Source organism: Podarcis erhardii (genome assembly GCF_964252035.2).
Source record: "Podarcis erhardii genome assembly, chromosome: 1".
NCBI classification, from domain to species: domain Eukaryota; kingdom Metazoa; phylum Chordata; class Lepidosauria; order Squamata; family Lacertidae; genus Podarcis; species Podarcis erhardii.
In genome coordinates this window covers 86,332,221-86,355,832 of record NC_138497.1, presented here as the reverse complement: position 1 = coordinate 86,355,832, position 23,612 = coordinate 86,332,221, and the positions used below count along the sequence as shown (strand labels likewise).

At 49.3% G+C, this 23,612-nt stretch overlaps 1 protein-coding gene across 5 annotated transcripts in view; it reads left to right on the top strand.

The window, feature by feature from the left end:
* ASIC4 (acid sensing ion channel subunit family member 4) overlaps positions 1 to 23,612 on the top strand; it is a 210,281-nt gene that overhangs the window by 109,667 nt on the left and 77,002 nt on the right. Inside the window, exon 1 of one of the 5 annotated variants that reach the window (XM_081839319.1) lies at positions 7,447 to 9,179. The exons of 3 other annotated variants lie outside the window; for them this stretch is intronic. In XM_081839319.1, the coding sequence (XP_081695445.1) occupies positions 8,604 to 9,179 (576 nt within the window). In that variant the 5' untranslated portion in view covers positions 7,447 to 8,603. Of the gene's footprint in view, positions 1 to 7,446; positions 9,180 to 23,612 lie in introns of those variants that run through there. One more of the 5 variants, XM_081839323.1, reaches the window with a different exon arrangement.

Genomic DNA, 23,612 nt, shown 5'->3' with positions numbered 1-23,612 from the left:
CACGTGAGCCATAGCAAGAGTAGAATATCCATTGTTACAATCCAGAAGTGTAGCACAATTGCTAACCATAATGAACAATGGAGGGAAGGACGGGTAAACATACAAATGATGGATGAATATGTGGATACATTTACATTCCATCAGAATTCAAATGAAATCTCACTGGCTTATTATTAATTAAAATATTTCTTAAACATTCTTCATCAAAAGATTCTAAGAACAGTGTACAAAAAGCGTAAATAAAACAAAACCACACAGCAAGAGTACAATTTAAACCAACAAATAAGTATAACAAAATAGAACACAAAACACCAAAAGCTAACAAACAAATGAACTACAATTCCAAAAGTTATCTATGATTAAAATACCTGGACAAAAAGAACGGTTTTCACCTGGTGCCAAAAAAAAACCCTCCTTAGGGAGGGTATTCTAAAGACGAGGTGCTACCACAGGAAAAGCCCTCTCCTTAGTAGAAGCATAGTATACCTCTGCTAAAGGGGGAAGGGTCTTTCTGGAAGATCTGGGTCCCGAGCTGTTCAACTGAACAGTAGAGCAAGTATAGAACCAACATTCCATAATCTCTGTAGATGCAAAACATGCCTCTCTGGGACTGGACAAGCATGTTGTCCCTGTGTTCAGCCCACTGATGTGAGCGGATGAAGTGCATGGATTGCAATTTTGCAGTAGGGTACTGGTTGTTCTACTTCTCAGGCTATGAGGCTGGGTTTGCACTGGGGTCAGAAAAACTGCGCTGTCTTCTCAAAAGACAGACGTAACACCAGGCTGCTGGGGTTGCTCATTGTTCCCTGCTACCTACATGTGTGAAGCCGACCAGTGATCTGACTCCGATCATCTGGACCAAGATTGTCCCTTCTGATTGGTAGCAGTTCTCTAAAGCCTCAAATTAAGAATTTCCCATTCCTGTTACCCAAGATGCATAAAGGAAAATGCCAGGGATTTAAATTGGGGCCTTCTGCTTGCAAAGCATATTCTCTGCCATGCAGCTGTATCTCCCCTGCCCCTGGAATGAAAGAGCAAAGGTGCTGAATTTCCCTACATGATTCTGACGCCAGAATTCAGGGTGTTTCTATACATCTATATTCTGTACATCAATACACCTTTGTTGTGTGCTTTCACACAACACCTGACTCTAGTTTGCCCTTGGCTGGACTTTGAAAGATGGAAGGAAAGTGGAGGAAACATTGAAGTAACTGGATGTTTTCAGCGAAGGAAATAGAAATATTTGAAGAAGACTGTGCTTTGAAATACCTTCCTGGAGAGAATATGGCAGGCACGAACTGTGTACTCCTTTTGGCTAATATGTTTTTATCTGCCCCGGCTTTTATGCAGAGGTAGTCCGACACAGTATCCTCCAGAAGTTTTTGGACTCACCTTCCCAATCACCTTCAGCTACCCCAATCTACTGCATCATGTTAGTTGGTTAAATAGTTTCAGGCTTTTTACTTTTAAACAGTTAATTATATGGTTATGATATTTATTGCTTGTTTCAATATTGTACGGTTATTTGTCTTTGTAGGTACGTTGCCCTGTAATTCATGTGTGTGGATGAAGGTGCAGTTTAGCAATTTTAAACATAAAAACACTGAGCAATATGTCTTCAGCTAATAAAAGGTTTGCAAATGTTCGAGTCTACCCATAAAGCCTATTGATTGGAAACTGCAGGGAGACTTAGGGCTTATCCAAACTTACTTTTGCCCCGTTCTTTCCAAACACAAATCCATGCTTAAAAGCTCCTTTTCTGAATGTGGTTGTTGTTGTTCTTTTTGCCCCAGAGCATTCCCCACAAAAACCTGCTCTTTAGCACTCAGAGTAAATAAATGTCAATTCGGGTTTTCCACAGATTTTTGTTTGCTCCGACTGAGCTTTAAAGAGCGGGTTTCCACAGGGAAAACTCTGGGACAAAAGATGTCACATTTGGACACTGAGCTTTTCAGTGCGGACCTTTCCTTGAAAGAGTGAAGGAAAGGTGTGGATAAGCTCTTACATTTAGCACACACTAGAATAAACTTTGCACCTGTTGAAAGACCTGGGAACAAGTTTTCCAGGGAAGATCTGGAGACACATCCTCAGGATGTGTGGATGATAAAATTCAAATGAACATGTAGCCAGTGTTGTTTTAGAGTTTTGCTGAGTTCTGGGTCCATGCAGGAGATGTAATTATCTTTAAAGAATTGGTGGACTTATTTATGTACTTATTATGGACTTATTTCATGCCATGCACTTTTGATCCCAAATGACCTCCTCCCCATGCAGCTTGTAGATGCAAGCAAGAAATAATAGAGCAATGCAACAGTATCTAGTAAAACAGTTTCGAACATCATCACCACCACCACCATAACTTAAAAAACATAGTGTCAGCATCCAAATGAGCCAAGTTAGTGATGACTGGGCCAGGTGGGCCCACCGCAGAACAAAATTAGAAGAGCCATAGCACAATAACTGAAGAGGCCCTGTCTCATGCCACACAGAGAAGATCCTCTGACACTGAAGGCACAAAGAGACACATGTGGGATTGTGAAGTCCTTCAAATATCTTAGTTTCAAACAGGTGTCAAGGACTACTCTCTGGTAATGATCCTATAAACCTAAGCTGTGGTATGGTAGTTCCTTAGTAAAGGTAAAGGTAAAGGTAAAGGGACCCCTGACCATTAGGTCCAGTCGTGGCCGACTCTGGGGTTGCGGCACTCATCTTGCTTTATTGGCTGAGGGAGCTTCCGGGTCATGTGGCCAGCATGACTAAGCCGCTTCTGGTGAACCAGAGCAGCGCACGGAAATGCTGTTTAGCTTCCCACCGGAGCGGTATCTATTTATCTACTTGCAGTTTGACGTGCTTTCGAACTGCTAGGTTGGCAGGAGCAGGGACCGAGCAACGGGAGCTCACCCCATCGCGGGGATTCGAACTGGCGACCTTCTGATTGGCAAGTCCTAGGCTCTGTGGTTTAACCCACAGCGCCACCCGCGTCCCTAGTTCCTTAGTAAGCAGCCACTATTTTTCTTTAAGGGTGTATGGAGTAAGTAAGCTGTTGTTGCTCAGTGATGACAGAAATGCAGCCTGTGTATGCCCAGGAGCAATTTTATTGTAGACTCAGCTCTAGTATTGGAAGCAGATTCTTGGGTTGCATTCTGGCATAGGTGAAGCCCTGGGCCAGTTCTGTTTTCCTCTGTACGGACTGGATTTTTATTGGTGGGTTAATTTGGAAGGAGGTAAATAGGCAAGACTGAAGAAAGGATGGAGTACAAGAGGACACCCACAGTATGTGAGATATCTATCCATCTACCTACTTACTTACCTACCTACTTACCTATCTACACACTCACACTCCACTGTTTTAAGTCCTTCGTGCCCTATAGATATGTATGTTAGATGGAAATGTCCAGGCTGGTATTGACCCTAGTTCCCCCACTCCATTAAATATGTTTGGCCTAGACTTCTTTACCAGGACTCTTGTAAGAATTACTGAAATTCATATATGTGAGCTGTTTTGAAGATTAAAAAATTATTACATACATGCTAAGTGCCCTGATCATTATTTGTGAAGCATCCATCATCCTGAATTGGAATTTGCAAATTGTGAAACCAAATCCACAACTTCCCAGGCAGCTTAACCAATGCATATTCCCTCCCCATTTTTATTTTGCACTGAATCATGCAGGGCATGACACTTTGATTGTATCCACATTCTTTGGAAGAGTAGCTGTGCTGTTTGTCTAGTAATGTTTGCGTGGTGTATGTGAGTTTTTGATGTTTTAAAAAAAGAGAAACCCCATTGCCTGACTAACATTGCATGGGGCCTGGATGTATTGGGTGCTCCCCCCATTTGCCCTCTCTGCTGCCCACCCGGCTATGCACCCGCCTGCCTGCCATCCCATGCTCCTTCCTCTTAGGCTTCTCTGTGCAAAGAGTTGAACAGCCTGCAGAGGAACCAGCCATGATGGCTGCACCAGCCCCTCTGGCTGCACATGTATAATTAGACTGGACATCTTGTCATCCTGGATCTCCCCAAAGCAGTGCTGCCTGCCGCCCTCATTGAGAGCCTGACCTGCCTGTGATAACAAGCACTGCAGGAGGGGCACCAACCAACCCTTCTCTCTCTCTCTGTCTCTCTCTCTCTGCCGCAGGTTCAGGAGGCTCTGCTTGGCATGAAGCAGAGAGACTCATGCTTTGACCAGCTGGGCTCTGCAGCCACATTGCCTTCAATTAGATCAAAATTAATGATAACTCCCAGATTTGAGCCCCTTTAGGCATGGGGCTGAGCATGCAGCTGGCATGGTCTGAACCAGGGCAGAAGAGGGACCTGGGAAAGGGACGTTGTGCCAGCTTCAGCCAGGATGGGGCCAGGATCCAGGGACCAGCAAGCTCCCAGGGTGGCTTCTAATTCATTGCTGCTGCCACCTGCCCACAGTCATGATGGGGCAAGGATGTCACCCAGGGGAGCGGCTCTGCCTGAGTCAGCACAAGGGGAGCAAAGTTACCACCTTGTCAGGCTTAAAGCTGGGTTACTTAATATTTCCTTAAGATTAAAATAAAATAAAAATCTTTATCTGCCACCTGCATGCCTTTTCACCTGCTACTGGCTTGCCTACTTCATCACTCTCAAACTCTGGGAAATGTTAAGGCACGGCTGTTATTAAAGTGGGGCATGTTTATGCTTCACAATGGCTGTTTGAGGATACTGCCTCCTCTTGCTATGGGATGCTCGGTAAGCAGGGAACAATAAGCCCTTTTGCTGGCAAGATCCAGCAAGGGAGTGTTATCAGGTTATTGTTTTTATTTTATTTGTTTTTATTTTATTTTATATATTGTGATCTTTTCTATGAACGGCCCTGAGACCTTCAGGTATAGGGTGGTATATAAATTCAAAAAATAATAAAATAATAATAATAATTCAGCACTAAAGAGCAGGCTTTCTAGGGGAAAGTGGTGGGGCAAAGGCATAGGATCCAGTTGGACAAATGGATGTGCGGATGAACCCTAAGTGGCAGCCTGCACTTCTCCCTGCTAAATTTGGATTTTCCCAGTCCCTGAATAATCTGAAGGGAGGAGGAGCCACTGAAGCACATAGTGTGGGTGGACATTTTTTGGGTTTTTTTACATGTGTGGTGACATTTTGCCATCTATTGTCTCACCCCCTACTTCCATTTTGCTTCCATCAGCCCAAAGGAAAAGATGTAGCCTGCCTTTTCCCACCAGTTGTTGCTGAAAGCACATTCCCTGTATTTTTTAAATAGCCTTTTTTGTACAGAACTGCATTTGAACAAAATAAGTGTATTAACAGCAAAATTAAAATTTGCGCTTGTGAGTACAGAAGAGTCTGGACTCTCAGTCTAGACCAGCAGTCTTAAAGAAACACAAACTGTATTTAGTTTCGTTGTTGTTGTTAGTTTATGTTGTTATTGTTTTGTGGATTATGAGTGCTATAATGCTTTGTGAATTTTATAATATGACTTTTCTTGTGGTTGTGCTGCTTACCCTATTTTTTTAGTTGTTTGGTAAATAGAAGGTGATTGTTCTACTGATTTGTAATTGTTTTACTCATGATTTGTTAATTGCTTTATATGACTTACGTTATAATTGTGATGTTTATTATGTTATTATTTATTGTTTGTTAGCTGCTTTGTGACCCATCTGAGTGAAAAGCAGCATAGAAATATAATGAATAAATGAATGTGGGCTCCAAAAAAGGAAGGAAGAATTTGGGGCGGGGGTGGGGAGAGGGCAGCATGTAAAGGAGTCGGCATCACCCGTTCCTCCCGTCTACCCCTCCACTGACTTCCAGGCAGAATCCTAGCAGTGGATGTAACCCTCACCCGAATCTTTCCGTCTTTCTTCCGTCTCTGCATTGATTAATCGCCTCTATCACCTCCTGACACCGTACTTGGCACTCACTGACTAGAATTTTCGCAAACGTTGAACGGATGGAAAAAATGCATTGTTTAACACGGTTGTGATAAGGCAGAGTGATTAAAGAGTGTTAAGGGTTAACTCATCGGCATTAAGGGATTCGGAGCCGGGGAGGCCAGAGAAGGGGCCCTCAGCCCGCTCCCCGCCTCTGAACCAAACTCTTTCTGCATGTCTGAATGTGGCCTCCAAGAAATAAACTTGAGCAGTCCGGGCAGAGGGGACGGTGCTTCCTGAAGCAGGTAGACGGGGTCGTCCCTCCGCCCCACCCCATTGATTTAGGACCCCCGCCCTCTCCCGTTATTAATATGGTGGTTCCCTCCCTCCCCCCCCCCCCATTTATGCCCCCTTTCCCCTGCCTCGGTGGTTTCCCTCCCCGTCCCCCGTCGCCCTCTCCTCCTCCCGCTGGCCTGGAGCCACCTTGGCCTTCCGCCCTGGGCATCGATCAGCGCCCGCTGCTCAGCCAGGAGAGACCTGTCCTTCCGTATTGACCCGCGGGAGGGACGTGTGTATTCCGTGCCAGTCGATTGCAGGGATCGAAGACGTGTGAGCGTGGCGCTCCTCGGTCCGGATTAGCCCGCTGGCATCGGCCGGGCGGAGTGAAGGTCGCTGTGACCGGCTGAGCCTCGGGGCGGGGGTGGCAGGGCCGCGGGGCTTCCCACGGCCAGAGTCGGCGCGGTTCCTGTCTCCTCGCAAGGCGCGCTTTCCGCCGCTGCTCGCCCCCAGCAACAACATCCCGTTCTCAGGGAAGTCGGACACGGGTCTTGCCCCAGCCAAGCTGGGGGGGGGGTGTTGGGGATCACCCTCCCCCCAGCTGCGAGAACACGCGCTTGGCGTGCAGAAGGGTCTCCGGGCACAACCCCCGGATCTCCCTAGCTGAGCAGCTGCCAGAAGCCGCCGAGAGCCACCGGCGGCGGCGGCGGCGGAGCGACGTGGGCCGCTGGCCTGGCTCCGCGAGAGGGCGGCTTAGCAGCGAGCGCAGCGCGTGGGCTTCGGCTTGCCGGCAAGAACTTTGCTGGCTTGAGGCTCTCCGGAGTCCTGGGCTGCCGGCGCTTCCTCCACTGGGCAGAGTTGCCGCCGCCCCACCCGCTAGGCCGCACTGCTCCCCGCCCTCCCCTCTCCCTCCTGGGCACCCCCAGGCCTCCTCCTCTTCCTCCTCTGCCCGGCCTCCCTGGTCCCGCGCCAGCTGCAGTTGCCGGTGGGGGTTTTCCCTGGCCCTGATTCCACTTGGCCAGGCGGGGCGGGGAGGAGGCGGCGGCAAACAGACCCTTTTGCAAAAGCAATTAGAACTGCCTCCTAAGCAAACGGGACTGAAGGGAATCAATGGTGCAGGGAAAGCGGCTGCGCTGCAGGCTGGGTCTGGGCAGTGCCGCGGTCCCGGCTGCGCAGCCTTCATTTTCCTCCAGAAAGCACACACCACACACACACACACCCGGACCCGCTCCTCCCCACCCCGTACCCCCGCGCCCCGCACGCCTGCTCCTGCCCTAATCCCCAGCAGCTGCGCTCCCTCCCTCCCTCCGATCAATAAGCCTTTCACTTTTTGCCTCTTGTTTGTTCCGTGGGGAGCGGGATCGATGGGAGGAGGGGGCGTCTCCTCGTTTCCGCTCCCCCTCGTTGGCCGCTCCTTCTCCAATTAGTCAGCCCTGGAGCCTGCGGGCGGGGGGGGGGTGTATTGCGTGTGAGAGAGAGCGTGTGCGTGTAAGGGGTTGTTGTGCCGTCGCTGCCCGTTGGACCCGAGCACCAGCCGACGACGCGGGAGGAACGCAGTCCTCTTGTCGTCTTCTTCCCTCTCTCAACTTTTTCCTCCCCTCTCTCGTTTTCCTTTGCTTTCCTTTTGCATCTTTAGCGAGCAGTTTTTCAGATCAGCGGAGATGGAGGAAGGTAGGAATTAGGCGGGGAGCTGTCAATGGGCAGCTGCCTTGGGCACTAGCAAGGGGTACTCACTTGGAGGAAGTGGGTGGCAGAGAGAGAGAGAGAGCCTGCCCTGCCTGAAGAGCTTGAGCAGCCCTGAGCAGCAGCAGAGGCTGCCTTGTGCTGCCTCCTTTCCTTGGCACAGACTTTGCCAGCTTGCGAGCGATTCAAACAAGTGGCTCCAGCATCACTTTGGAGTGGTGGCTCCAGAGAGCGAAGAGGCTCCCGCTGCCCGGCTCTTCCTTCCTTCCTTCCTTCCTCCTTGCCGCTTGCCTGTCTTTCGAGAGCTTCCCCCGCTTCTTCCTCCCTCCTTCTCCCTCTTTTTTTATTTTTTTATTTGAGGATGAAATAATGTTGACATGCCTTGAATTATTAAGTATCCCCTGGATTTTATTAGCACACGATGCCTAAATGCTGCCTGTATCTGGTGGGGTCTTAACCGGGTGTGCAGAGGAGCGGCAGCGGCACACACAGCGGCACAGGGAGCGGCGGCAGAGGCGGGCAGCTCTGACAGCTGGGCTTGTGCAGATAAGCGGACGGAAGCACCAGGAGATCACTAGTGAGACAAGGCACCGAGGCAGAGCCCTCCGTCTGGGAGCTCCCGAGAGGCTGGGCCAGGCTCCCCGGTCCTGCTTCACCTCCTCAGCTGGGCTTACTAATTTAGGGGCGTCCTGCAGCAGCCAGGGGAGAGCGGCCGGTGCCGGGCACCCCAGGCTCCCGCTGCCTCCCCTCGCTGGGGGGGTAGTGTGCTGCCTGGTGCCTCAGCACAGATGCCGATTGAGATTGTCTGCAAAATCAAATTTGCAGAGGAGGATGAGAAGCAGGCGGCGAAAGAGGAAGGGGACAAGGAGAGCTTGCTAGAGGAGCCCAGCCAGCCACACCACCGTGACCTGGCCGCCTTTGCCGGGGCCAGCACCCTGCACGGCCTGGGCCACATTTGCCGCCCAGGGCAGCTGGGGGTCCGCCAGGCCCTCTGGGCGCTCGCATTTGTGGCCTCTCTGGCCTTCTTCCTGTACCAGGCGGCCCGGTCGGCGCTCTTCTACCTGGAGCACCCGCACGTCACCACCCTGGATGAGGAGGCGACCCAGAAGATGATATTCCCGGCTGTGACCATCTGCAACATCAACCGCTTCCGCCACTCGGCCCTTACTGACGCCGACATCTTCCACCTGGCCAACATGACTGGGCTGCCGCCCAAGGACCGTGATGGACACAAGGCCTCTGACCTGCTCTACCCCGACCCTGACATGGCCGATATTGTCAACCGCACTGGGCACCAGCTTGAGGACATGCTCAAGAACTGCAGCTTCAGCGGAGAGAACTGCTCTGCGGGGAACTTCACGGTGGTGAGTACTCATTGTGCCTTTCCTGCGTTCTCTAGGCCCTTCCGTCAAACACTGGTTGGAATGAATGCATTGCTGGTACCCATGTTTATGCTAAGGTTGAGTTTGTGCCTCAAGTTTCACTGTGGGAGAAAGTACAATAATATAGGAAACTGCCTTATATCGAGTTGAGACACTTGTTCTGCCTAGCTTAGTATTGTCTACACTGACTGGCAGCAGCTCTCTGGGTTTTCAGAGAGGAAGTCTTTCCCAGCCCTACCTGGAGATGCCTGAGATTGGATGTGGGACCTTTTGTGTGCAAAGCAGATGCTCTGCCAGTGAGCTGTTGCCCTTCCCCAAAGAGCAGATTTTGTGGCCCATGAACAGCTCTAGAGCATGGGTGATGGGACACCAAGTGCGTCAGGTAAGATGCAGGCAGGGAATACCGCTGTATGCAAGATATATGAGGGGAAAGAGTGGCATGGAGATAAGCAGATCGGGCACTGAAGGAAATGCCCACTTCTGGTCTGGGCAATTCTTTTTCTCTTGCTAGAGTAGCTTGAGACAAGGAAGAGGGGATAACCCTGTAAGTTACGTGAGGAAAGCTGTAAGTCTGGGATGGGGAACCTGTGGCCCTCCAGGTGTTGTTGGACTCCCATCATCCCTGACCATTGGCCCAGCTTTCTGGGGTGGAGGGGAGCTGGAGCCCAACAGTCTCTGGGGGTTTGCAGGTTCCTGAAAGCTTGCCACAAGCTCTCCAGGTGCTTGGAGAAGATGGGAGCTCCCTGGGCAGTGCTGGCTACACTTGGTGGTTCCAAGATTTTGTCTTTTGTATCCTCAGAGATGCCGTTCTTTCCCCATTTTCAAGCAGACTGTGCCCCCAGCTTGGTGCCCATGGTGGCACTGTCACGGTCCCGGCCAGGGTGGCACAGCAACCACTCCACCTTCCTCTTCATGGCACTTTTTCTGGCATGGCTGTGCCTGTACTATCAGGGAGGCTTCCCGCCGGGTGGAATGAGCTGGCCCCGCGCTTGCTCTAATATTGAGTCTGAAAATCACAAATCCCCGCTGTGGTTTGGGGAAATAAATGTGCTGAGCGGGCGGAATACCTGATGGGACCCTTTTCAGACCATAATGACTCTGGAAATGAGCTGCTTCTCTCCTGCGGACATTGGAGGCTGCTTCGCCTTCTGATCACTGTGTGCGGAGGGGCGGGTGGGGGGGAGGGTGGTGCAGGGCAGGGAGAAGCTTAGAAGGTGAGGCTGAGAAGAGAGAAGATAGGGCCATGCATGAGCACACACGCCAAGTGGATCTAAAGACCATCTTCCTCTCCGGGGCCTGCCACAAATGTACTCTCTTGTCCCAAACACTGCTATGGGGGTGCATGTCTGGTATGGCAGACCCAGAGGAAATACACGGCTCAGGACCCAGGAGCACACCACACCTCCCCTGGGCCCTATGCAAAACCTGCCCCACAGTTGACAGGGGTTGTCTGCTGTCCTTGGTCGCATGAACCCCTTGCAGGCTGTGTCAGAATGCCAAGAGAAGTTTTGTGGGTCTGTGCTGCACTCACAGTTCAATTTTTTTGCTCAAAATAAACACTGAGAATATTCTGCAGTCTGTAAATATTGGACAAATGAAGCTGTAACCCCTGGAAATCCTGCTCTAAGTAATACTGCACACCTCTTGACTTTGTAACCTTTTTGCTGCTGCTGTTACTGGACTGCTGCTGTTACTGGAATGTAGCTACACAGGGCTTTTCTTCGGAGCAGCAGGATGGGGTGTCTAATATTCCCCTCCCCTGTGTTGTTTTCTTGATCCACACGTGCCCCCCTCCAGCTGCTGTTTGCTCCATTAAGGGGAAACGCAGGACAAACAGCAGTTCAGGAAGAAAGGATTTTTCAGCAAAAAAATGATGCAGCAAGGAAGGGTTAAGCACCTCCCTTCCCTTCCCACTGCTGAAGGAACTGGCAGTCCCCTGTGACTGCATTTTAGTAAAAATCAAGGAAGCAAGCAAACAAATGCAAATAAATAACTGTTGGAAAATCCAGTCACAATTCTCCCACATAAGTTGTCATGGACCCCAGAATTTCACCAGAAATTGCCTACATTTTCAAACAAGATTTTTGTCTCATGGAGAGCTAGAAACTTGATTTTTTATTGTTAAATGGAAGATTTACCCCCCCCCCCAGCGTGCTAAATTCTGGCCCAGGACTAAATTCTGTGCTTATGGATGGATGATGGATGGGGGATGCCCCTCCAGTGGGCACCCAGCGCCAGAGACATTCCTTTGATGCGCGTGGTTTCAGGAGGGATGTCCCGCGATGGCCCCTTGGGGGCAGCACACTTGAAGGGCAGCGGGGTGGGGGAACAGGACCTAAATCTTCACTTTGGGGCCGGTTTTGTTAGTAGCGTGGGATATTCCTGATCTCTGATTTTAACCAGTTTCAGCAGCTGCAGCTCTGGATTCTGAGGAATCCACAAAAACGAAGGGAAATGGGGCGTTGGTGGGGTAGGGTGGGTGGGTGTGTAGAAATTAGGGACTAAGTGACCGTGTGGTTCGGAAGGGCCCCTGAGGAGGCAAACATAGTCACCGTTCTCCTTTGGAAGGAGCTGCCGCCAGCGCCTGCCCTCGCTGTGGCTGCTCTCCCTTGCCTCGGCTGCTGAGCTGCCTGCCGCTCGCGTCGTTGCATCGCATGATGAATCCCCTTTAAAGATCCTGTAAGTAAGAGCCGCGCTCGGTAAATGATCTCCCTCTATTTAGCGTCACAAATCCACATTCTTTATGGGACGGCAAATTAAGGGGCCGCCGGGAAGATTCCCCAGCGTAAGCATCTCGTGTGCAGTAAAGCCCGGCCAGCGTAGTAAATCTTGGTGGGCCGTTTGCTGAGCCGCAGCAGCGAGCCTCCCTCTGCCCGCACCGGCCCCAACTCCTGGGCACCCTCTGCTCTGTTGGAGCTGGGGTGGGTGGGAGGACTTGCCTTGGGGAGTGGGCTATGCACACAGGAAACGTCTTGCTCCTCCACCACCTTCCCTGCAGTGATGGCCGCTGAATGTGTGTGTGTGTGTGTGTGTGTGTGTGTGTGAACCCTGTTCCTTCGGCTCAAGAACAGCCCCCCCCCCCTCCATCACTTGAATTGTGCAGGGAAAATCAATTGGCTCTTTGTCCTCTGCTGGACAGGAGATTCCCCAGCAGCCTTGTCCTTCCCTTGCACTAGCTGAGCAGGGTGGGTGGGAGGGAGGGATTGGCAGGTTCTGCTTCAGCCCCTTTCCTTCCCCAGTATCTGCGCAGGGGGAGGGGGCATGGAGGGGTCACAGGCACTTGCCTCTGGGCAAAAATGGGATGGGCACTTAACTCCTTCGGCACTCATCAGGCTCAGTAGCAACCCCTAACCAGCCACTTGGGCTGGACCTGATGCTTTGTGGCTCAGTTTGTCCTACCTTGGCTGTTGTGAGTGGATCTGGACCCCATTGTCCATAAGCAGAGGGCTGCCAGGGACAGCCCCCTATTTACAGGGCGGACTGCAGCTTCCCATCAATGCCGGCCCTAAAATTTTGGGCCCTTTCTCGCATATGTTTATGTAAAGGAGTGCAAGGTGCAAAAAGCTTTTCAAGGATAAGAGGTGCGGTTGATGGAGAGGTTATGAAGGGAGGACAGAAGGAAGTTATTGGGAGGGGCTTTGCTCTGAGGAGGGGGGGCAATGGAAGCTTGTGCAGATCCACGGGAGGGGGATATGCTCAGGCACACCAGTGTGCACACTCAGAAGAACAATTACCCAGCTGGCACCTGCTCTGCAGGGGTTCCTCTTCCAGCACTTGTAGGGGAGGCTAATGCATTTCTAAAAAATTGGAATCGATGTCAAAGGTGGTGTGTTTTTTGGTTCTTCTTCTTCTCCTTCTCTATTTCTTATTATTTTAAATACCTTGCTGCCAATCTCATCATCCTGGTGTGTGTTGTTTTTTTTTTGGGGGGGGGGGAGAGCATTCTGGGGAAGGTTCCTAAGTATTGGTTGTTGTTTCTATTTCCCATCTGATCAAGTCTCTTTTCTTCAGTCCTGGGGAATTTGTGGGGCATTTGGAAGGCAACTCTCCATGGGAATAACAAGGTCTCCGAGCTGTAGCCACCCGTAGGGAGATTGGAGTCGTGTGTGTGTGTGTGTGTGTGTTTGTGGAGGGAAAGGTGACGTGGGTGTGCAGACAATCAAAATGCTGCAGTTGTGTCTTGCAAATCATCCAAAGAATTAGAGGACGATGTGTGGATGAGATAGTGCGGGGAGAGCAGGAAGGGCTGCGATCCTGATTAAAAAGTGCTGCCTAAGAGAGGACTTTCCTGCAGGTCCACATTTTCAGAGGGCTTTGTGGATGTGAGGGTGCTTCTTGCACTAAACTGCTTTGCTTCAGCTTCTCCAAAGTGGTTCCTTGCCTGGAACTCAGGGCGTTAAGAGGTGAGAATGAGCCAGGTTTAGAGAGTGTAGGCAGATGTTGATCCTAAGGCATCCCTGGCTCTACACAGCAGGGATCCCTGCCTGGTAGACTGTGGGCTCGAAACACAAAAGAACACACTTGTGTGTTCTCTCTCTCTCTCTCTCTCTCTCACTCACACACACACACACACACACACACACACCACCCCCTCCCCCAAATTGCTGTTGCTCAGCCTGGCTTTGCCGCCTCTTTCCCCAGCTGTATAATCAGTGGCACCCCGTCTCGGTGCTGGGGCTGGCGATGACCTTTCCTCCACAATCATACTTAATAAATGTCACATTTTCCAGCCTATTTTTACTCTGGGTAAATGAGTTCCCTGCGCCTCCTCCCCCTCCACCTGCCACCTCCTGCCTGCCCATTGGTGCAGCTCCCTGGCCACCACTGTTCAGAGGCAGCCGTGCAATCCATTTCCCTAACCCCAGCCCCACAATGGAGAGAAGTGAGAAAAGGAGGCTGCAGGCAGTCCCAGGCAGTCCCGCTAGTGTTGGTGGCTTGTAGTTGGGAGGTAGGTGGCAGAGGGGGAAAGAGGGAGGATAGCCTGCTTCCTGCCTGCAGAAGGAACATGGGTCCGCCTGAGGAGAGAACAAATCCCAGAAGGATGTAAGAGTGGGCAGAGGCAATTTCTGCTTTGTTAAACAAGCGGCTGGATTTATGTGGCCCGTGTCAAGCATTTGGACTTGTTGGCAAGCCATGCATTTTGGCATCTCACAGAGGGGAAAAGGTGGGGTTGGGGGCTGCCTTTGCATACAAGGGTCATCCTCCCTTTCTTGAGCCCTCTTGCCTCTCCACCATCTTTTACTCTTCACCCCCAGTGCAAATTGCATCCTTAGCAAATGTACTGTCCTCTGATGGCTTAAGGAGCTATCATTGCCACAGTGCTTTTTCATGCTGGCTGCACCGCCTCTTCTCTAGAGTTCCCTTGCTAGCCCCAAAGCCAGCACAGAGTGGTGTCTGCATCTGTTGCAGATGACATCTCCGTATCCCATCCAATTTGATGTTTGCTTAGCAACATAGGAAGCTGTCTTGTACCAAGTCAGAGACTTGGTTCTTCTAACTCAGTATTGCCTACACTGATTGGCAGCAGCTCTCCAGGGTTTCAAGCAAGGGGACTCTCCCAACCCCATATGGAGTTGCTGGGGATTGAACCTGAGACCTTCGGAATGCAAAGCTATTACTGAGTTGTGGATTTGCTTCTTTGTTATCTATTCCTGCTTCCTTCCAAGGAGCTCATGGCAACATAGGTGGTTCTCTCAGTCTTCCCAACCCGTTGTATCCTCACGGCAACCCTGTGATGTAGGTTAGGTTACAAGAGAGTGACTGGTTCAAGGTCACCATCTTGTCTTGTGCTAATGCTGACATATTCCTGAAGGCTCACTGTGTTTGGGGTGTTGTAGCAAAAATGTTAAATGCCAATTTACAGACTTAAAAAAATTGTTGCAGCACAATATCTGCTTCATCAGTTGTGTGGCATGCAGCAATGCACGCATCTGATGATGGCAGACCACAAAAACTTCTTATGCCACAATATGCCTTCAGCATGTCACAGGACTCTTCATTTCTTGTGCTCATACTGGGGCCCATAGACTGCCTGGAAATCCATGTGGATTTTAGAACCAATAATTTGTGAGTCACCCTGTTGCTCTAAGGTGAGAAGATGGGAATGTACCTCCCCTTTTCCATAAACAATTTTATTTTGAACACCCATAAGGTCATTTGTACATCTCTGAGCTTGTTCACACACGTAAATGTACATCATTGGTTATTCAGTCCTTGGTGATACTCAGAACATGTGAAGTCTCTTGCCTGGAAACAATTCATTCAGCCTTGTGTGATATGCAAGGTCTTTCTTCTACAATGACTTCATTCACACAAGCAAGTCATATTGACTGTACAGTCAGCGAGTGGTGGTCACACTTGTGTGCTGTTCTTTGGCAAGATAATGACTTAGAGGTGTGTATACAAGTAGACTCCCCACAATTCCTACCCCATTCTAGTTTTACCTCCTAAGCCAAATCCCTCTACCTATTGTGGGGTTTTCCCAAGGACAGACCAATCTGTTAACCCACATGCTCTGCTACTTTGCAACATGGAAGAGCAGGAGAAGCCACCCATCCCTGTTCCTGGGATCTGGAGGCTGTGTAACTTTTCTGTTCCAAAGCCGCTAGCTGCTCTGGCATGGGGGAAAGGGTAGCGAAAGGGATCAGAGTGGAGCTGTAGCCGCAGAAGGGTTGTTGGCCTTGGCTCTGCAGTGAGAGGAGGCCGATGCTGTGCTCCATCCATCAGAGCTGCCCGCGGGCTGGAAAATGCTAATAAGCAACCAGCAATGAGAGGGAATCTGTGTCCAAAGCATCTGAATAAGTAACCAGTCCCAGGAGCCGATGCAGCCTCCAGGCCTCTGCACCCCTTTCTCCATTCAACCAATCAATTCTGGTTCTGTGCAAAGCTACTTTCTTGGCAGGGTATGCTTGCTGCTCTGAGTCTTTCCTGGATGATTTGGCCCTTTTTGTGACTCCACAAATTGCAGAAAGCATACCTTCTGTAGATACAATGTCCCCCAATTTTGGCGTCTTTTTGGTTTCAGTGATGCTTTCTCCGTCCTGCCAACCCAGAAGTTGTTTCGCATGTCCCTAGCACAAGCAGACTCTTTGTGAAGGTACTCCAGCCAGAGATGATGAACCTGTCACTCTCCTGATATTGGTAGACTCCAGTTCCCATAATCCCTGATCAATGGCCATACTGGCCAGGACTGATGGGAGTTGGAGGCCAACAACATCTAGAGGGCTGCAGGTTCCCCCATCCCTGACATCAGCTCTTGGTTCAGGCTCTGCCCAGGAGAACCTGACAATCCAAACCTCTTTTTGACTTGCAGTAAGACCGCTAACAGAGCATCTTCAAACCTTACCTATACCTCTTGGGCAAACAAGCCCTAAAATACTAACATTGTGTATGACTCTCAGTGTCGGTCACTTGGACAGGAATAGACAGGTCCATTTTGTCAGGATCCAGTATATCTGGAGTAGTCTTTGGTTGGATGCAAAACCCGCATCTATGCTACCTAAGCGTAATTAATGGGGCTGCCCTTGTTCTGTGGAATAGCATTCCTGTAGAGATACAACAGGTGCCCAGTCTCTTCACTTTCTGGAAACAATGGAGGACATTTTTGTTCCAACAGCTTTTCCCAGCTGGATAAAGGGGTATTTGCCATGAGTCTTTATTTCCGTATGGTGTCAGTTTTGTTTTAAATGTATTTCCTGAGGGATTTTCTTTCTTTCTTTTTTGGCATGCTTTTAACTGTTTTAAATGGTTTTTATTGTGCATCGCCTTAAGATGGTTGTATAGAAGACAATTAATAAATTAATGATCATCACCATCATTATCATCATTTTGGGCTTCCTTTGATTAGATGGATTTGGAAGCCGGGAAGCCAGAGGGTGACTCAGGCTGATCTCCCACTCTTTGGTTGTTTCCATAGTCTGCACTTCTACATATCACAAGGCAAAGGGCAACCTAACCGTAGTTGTGTTTGCTGCTACAATTGGCTGAGAGCCTATGCCTCTTTCTGGACCTGCAAGAGAACCGGTTGCCATGGGCAATAGGCAGAGGCTGAGTGTCACAACATCCTCAAGGCTCTGCTGGGCCCACTTAAGAGATACAATATCCTTGACCAAGCCTTGTTGGTACCCCCCCCTGCCCCCAGTTTAGCATCAGCAAAAGCATGCTATCTGCAGGGTAGAGAGCTGTCTCTAGAGTCTGACCTTCAAGGTGTATGGGACTGGCTGGGCTCCCCTGTTCTGTCCCCCCAATCGCTGCTGAGTGAAAACTTGGCAGAGTGGCTGGCATGGACCCCACATCTCCTGACAGATATTAATTGTTTCCCAGGAGCAGTTAATTAACTGGGGCAGGAGCGCAAGCAGCCTTGGGAGAGCGGAAAGCCTCATTAACTCCTGTGGGGGTGGGGAGGAGGGCAGTGAGAGAGAAGGAAGCAGTTAGATGGAAATGCGGGGGCATTCTTCATCCAGGGTGTGTGTATGATGAGTCAAAGTAGGCCCCGTTGGGCAGGAATCCAAGTCTTTATCCCTACCCACCCACCAAGAGAGATAAGATAGCATTGCTCATTGTCTCTCCCCCATCTGCTTCAGATTTCATCCCAGAATGAATAAGAAGTCAGCCACACTTGGAGAAAGTCAAGCCTGGGATAGCAACAATGGAGTGTCAGGTAGACTTGAGTCAGAAAGGGAGCAAGCAGCCCATGAATATTAAGGGAGGCCGACAACAACCCCGGATCAGATAGGAGGGCCTGGTCTGGTCATTAAATGTTACTGACACCCCACTCCGCTAACACCAGGGCTTGGGGAGGGTGTCAGTGTAGAGCGATCTCGCTTGCCTGGGAATGGTGGCACAGCCCAAGAGCAGTCGCAGTTGGGAGCAGAGATGCCGTGGGGGCCAGCAGGCTCGGCACCGTCGCCGTGATTGAGATCAGATTGCTGCCACGCATAAAAAAGCTATCTTCATAATTATATTTAATGAATTGACTTTAAAAGCTCTTACGCTCTTATCTGGGTTAATTTAATATTACACACTTAATAAGCCTGTCTGTAATACTGTCAGGGTATGCATGAGCGCTGGGCCCAAGAAGCATCCTTCAAGCCACTCTTCCCGCTCGGCACATGAGGGCAGCAGGTGTATGTATGTACCCGGGTCTGCCTATACACTCGTGCCAAGAAACAACGTAACCCTCTGGTTTGGAGCCTTGTGCCCCTGACTCTGCTTTCCTCACTGTGGCTTTGAGACTGGAGCATAGTTTCCATTTCTGTGGAGAAGCAACTCCTTCAGTTACAGGGGACAAAAGATAAGAAGGGAGGACACAGCAGCCAAAAGGAGCATGTGACCAGAAAGCAGCTGAGCTTGGGACAGCTCTGAGAAGATCCCTTGCTTGATCCCTGCTAATCTGCAGCAAGATCCCTCTCTGATGGAAAATATACTTTGGGACTTGCCCCCTGCAAGTGGGATAAACTGCTCAGAATCCTTTAGAGGCTTTTCTTTGTTGAAGTCTTAACTGTTCCCGCTCTGGGATTTTTTTCCATTGCCTATAGAGATAGTGTTGGGCTTCCTACAGGAATATCATCAGGCTCCATCCTCTGGGTTCACAGCGGACCAAGGAATTGGGTTAGGGCTGCTGGGCTGAGGAATCTCTTTCCTGCAATTCATTCCGGATGGTCTTCCATTTACTTCCATTTACCAATCCTTTCCTTTGCCCTAGACATAGGAGATAGAGAGAAGGGCCACAAGTGTGCTCCCTGTCTGCTTTGGAAAACCCCTCCCTCTCTCAAGCCCTGCTATTCCCATAAAACAACAATCCTAGCAAGTCTGGAAAATGCCTCTAGGAGCCATCATCTTTATACATTGAGAGAAGTGTTCCTGCTGGGCTCTTTCAGCCCAAATAAATGCTTTGTGGAACCAAGAGTGGCCTTGGAGCAACATAAATACCCCCAGATCTCTCTCTGGATCACTTACAAGCCTGATCTTTCTTTAACAGAGCAGCATGCTTGCTCACAGACACTGGTTTCTCACACAGACGGAGTCTCTTTCAAGCTGCCAGAGGAGTGCATAGCTGCTCTGTTTTTCCTGGCAGCTGGGTGCTTTTCGAGGTCAGGGCTCCAGGACACAGAGATACTGTCCTTGCATCTCCTCCTTTGTCAGCTAGCACACGGCAAATGCCATAAAAGGATGGACAGTTGTTGCAGTCCTGCTCTCTGAGAATATTGATAAATATTAAGGCAAAATCTGCTTTTAAAAAAGAGAAAAAATGCCAACCTTTGTTGGTGTAGCAGTAGGCAAGCTTTCAAGTTACACTGAATTCATCATCAGGTGAATTAGAAAGCTTATTCCAAATAAAACAGAATAGCCTGCTATATAGCAAAGTGACAGCCTACTAAACAAAGCGTTAGGATTTGTTTTTGTTTTTTAAAAAGGAGGGAGGTCATAGTCCCTGTGATATAAGAGGCCAAGCCAAACACTGTGACTCTGGAAAGTCTACAGCTCCACTACCTGCTTCCCTCCCCCTTTTTCCTTCCTGCTCTGGAAGATTCAGTGGCAAGTGCCCTGAGCATGCCCGAAGGGCCTGGCTCTGCCATATGGGGATTAGTAGCTCCGGAGCTGCCAGCTTGATTGAAGAAAGAATTGTGTGCATCCTCATCAGCCTGACCAGACCTGGAAGAGCTTAAATGGGGCAGAATCCTACAACACCTCCAGCCATAAATTCCCACCCACCCTTCACTTTCATAAACTGTAAGCGGAAAGGGTTGATTCACACATCCTTACAACTAAATGTGTGAACTGCCTCCGTTGAAGGATATAGTGTCTTGAGGCAATGTCAAGTCAGCGATATGAAAGCTTTGTCTGTGGTCGTGGTTGTTTCATGCAAGTGAGGCATCACTAGATGTTGTAGTTTCTGAATTATAAGCGAGCCCATGTGAACTATCTCTAAGGTGAGGTGGAGCATCCACGTGGAACTCTGTTTCCTTGCATGGAACAAAGTGTGTTTCCATGGTTGGTTTTCTTGGTTGTTCTGGTAGTGTAAAACTAAACCATGACTTTGAAGTATAATGGTGTTTGCACATTCCCTTCTCTCCCTTCCCCTTCAGGGTTCCTTCCCTTTTTGGTTTGTGCCATGTCACAGTTGTCCTTTCATCCAAATGCCATTCGCACTTGTCCTGCTGTCCAGGATTGGAAACCAAGGTTTGATCTCTGATGGACAGAAAGGAAGAGAGGACTGTGGTTTGAACTATGCCATAGAGTTAGACTTCACTGGCTGTGGTAGACTAAGATGAAGTAGTATCTCTGTAGTTTGGAATATTACTCAAATTCCCTTTTGGTTTTACAGCAGTGGTGAGCAACTCACATTTCCACTTGTGGCCTTCAAACTCCCATCAGTCCCAGCCAGCCAGCATGGCCAGTAGTCAGAGATGCTGGGAAGTTGTAGTCCAACAACAACTGGAGGGCTAGGGGTTTCCTATCCCTGGTTTAAAGTAATAATGGCAATCAACATTTAAGGGATCGGCATCAGTCACACAAATTGACTGCCTGGAATGAGAGAAACTTACATAATTTGACCCCAGATATGTGATGCAAGGCTCTCGAACTTTATCATAGCACTGTTGAGTAAAGCTATACCCCTGCAAGAATATATAAAAGGCCCTTTTGCCAGGGATCGGTGTTGTGCTGGTACATGCATGCCCATATTGGTGGGTGTAAGCCTGCAACTTACGGGTGATGTTGGCTTGCATATATGTCAGGAGAAGTATTTGTGAAGAGCTGTTGTTCCCTGTTCTTGTCTTGTGGTAGGGGAGTGGTATGTGATTTTGTATGACCTAATTGATCTGCCTCTAAATCCAAAACTGACTTTTTCAGTAGCTAGGATAATAATGATACCATCATGTACCCCAAATAAAAGAGATGCTCGTTGTATTGGCAGGCGGTGGGCACACCTTAATATAATTAACACCAGGTTTAAGTTAAAATTTAGGTGCAGAATACGAAATCTTTTAAAATATGTTAGAAAGCCTGGGTGGAGAAAAGGTGTTTACTGCTGAAAAGATGTCATTGTAAGCCCCAGACAGACCTCTCTCTAGGGTAGCGTCACCACTGAAACTGTCCTTTTAGGCAAGCATGGGGAACCTGTGGCCTTTCAGAAGTTAACTGGACTCCAGCTCCCATCATCCTTGACCAGTGACCGGTGGTATCTATGACCAACTACCTTTGGAAGGCCACGAGTTCCCCATTTGCTCGAAGGGTTGATCTCCTGTTCTGCAGGAGGAGTAGCAATCTGCAGCTTACAATCCACACTTCAAAAAAAACACCAGGGATTTTTTGGTGACTATTACACCTCAAAAGCAGCCATAGGAAATGGCCCGGTAGGAGTTGTGTGAGCAGCCATCCCTCTTCCACTGTTTCACAGAACCACCGTTTTTTTTAGCAGACTGCGTGAGGGCAATAAATGGACGAAGCTGTCGCAGGCTCTCATAGATGCCGAGACAGTGAAGAAGAAATAGGAAAATGGAGGGGGATTTACAGAGTTATGACCTGACAGAGAGAGGAGTGAGTAGCCTTCGTGTCACTTTTTGGGGGAGGGGAAGAATGGGCATTGAGAGATGTTCTCTGAGAGTGTATCTGTATTGGATTGAATGTATGCCAGATGTTCCCAGCTGCAACTGTGGGCTGAATCTTTGGGCTCGGGGGTTTCCTGGCAGTACAGTCAGGGTATATTCTGGTGCCAGGTGCCACCAGTCGTCGATGTGTGGGAGGCGACCATATTTACACGCCGGGGGTTCCCGAGCTCCCTGGAACAGGGTTTGTGTGACAGTGCCTCTGCCATTAGGCACTCCACACGGTTTAGCGTGGAGAACAGAAGGTTTACAGAGCTGCACTAAATGACGCAAATGGTTTGAGGGCCGTAAAGAGGGACGGTTTTATGTCAGACGACTCTATAAAGCACGGCTGCTCTGCCATTGATGAGATATTGGGCTTTATTTATAGAAGGCCCTGATTACGCTAGAGGCCAGCATACTCTGAACGCCAGCCAGGGCCTGGGGATAAGAGGGCGACTCATTTCCATGCAGCTGCCGTCTCCGCTTTCACACATTAAAGGGGGGAAATTAACAAGTTTGCAGCCAGTCAGGTGGAAAAAACAATAATTGTTTAAAACTGTGTTTCCCCCTTTCTAAACCGCAGACCGCCTGAGACTCCCAACACGCGTGCAGCACTGAGATAACAAAGGGCCAAAAGGTCAAGTCAGGCCTAGCAAATGAGAGAGGGAGGGAGCCTGGGTTGTCCCCTTGCCGTTCTGCATTGAGCTTGTGTTGGGCTCCAAGAGTCTCTGCCTCTTTGGCAGCCCATATTTAGTGCCTCTGCAGTGGAGGGCAGTAGAGGAAGAAGCACACGCACACAACACGTTCCTACATGCTCACAGAGCCCTAATGGCAATCATGTTTTGTGAAAGGACAACAGCTTGGGTGTACCCAGGAAACAAAAGGTCCAGCAGCATTTTGTGCATATGTTTAACAGCCTTCCCCAACCCAGTGCCCTCCAGGGGTTGTGGGACTACAATTCTCATCATTCCAGGCCATTGACCATGCTGGCTGGGGCTGAGGGTTGTGGGTTCAAGCCACACGTTGGGCAGAAGATTACTGTGTTTCAGGGGGTTGGACTAGATAACCCTTATGGTTACTTCCAACTCTACAGTCCTGTAATTCTATGATTCTAAGAATACCTGGAGCCTGGCCACAGGCTGCTAGGGGAGGCTTTTTTAATACATTGCCCCTCGAACACCGATTAGAGAAGCAATACAGACAGCTCCAAGAATCAGAGTAATGGTTTTGTGTCTTCATGACCTGATTGTGACATTTACAGTCAGCTGAAGGAAGCTTCATATGCAGCAAATACTGAACAAAGCGGGCATGAGATAGAGATGTATTATTATCGTTATTTATTTATACGGAAATTTCTGTCCTGCCCTTTTGGTGCCTACGCACCACTCAGCAGCTAACAACAAATAAAATCAAACATTAAAAATACTGTGTGTGTGTGTGTGTGTGTGAGAGAGAGAGAGAGAGAGAGAGAGAGAGAGAGAGAAATTCAACAGATAAGTATTCAGCCAAAGGCTCTCTTTTATCTGTTTAATCACTCCTTAGAGATTTTGTAAACTATTTTGTGGTTTATAAATGGATTTAAATAAATAATCGAAGCAAATGTGTGAGCAAACCAGAAAGCTGAGTCTCCCAGGGCAAAGAGTTCCACAAGTTAGGTTTAGTCACAAGGGAAGGCCTTTTTTCTAGTCCCCGTCAGCTGAGCCTCCACCATAGTCTGGACACAAGGTTCTCTTTGTCAGATTTTAGGACATGGACAGGCTGGTGTGGGAGCAGGTGGCCCATGAAGGCCAAATTAGACAATATATTAGCTTTGTATTTGTGTTTC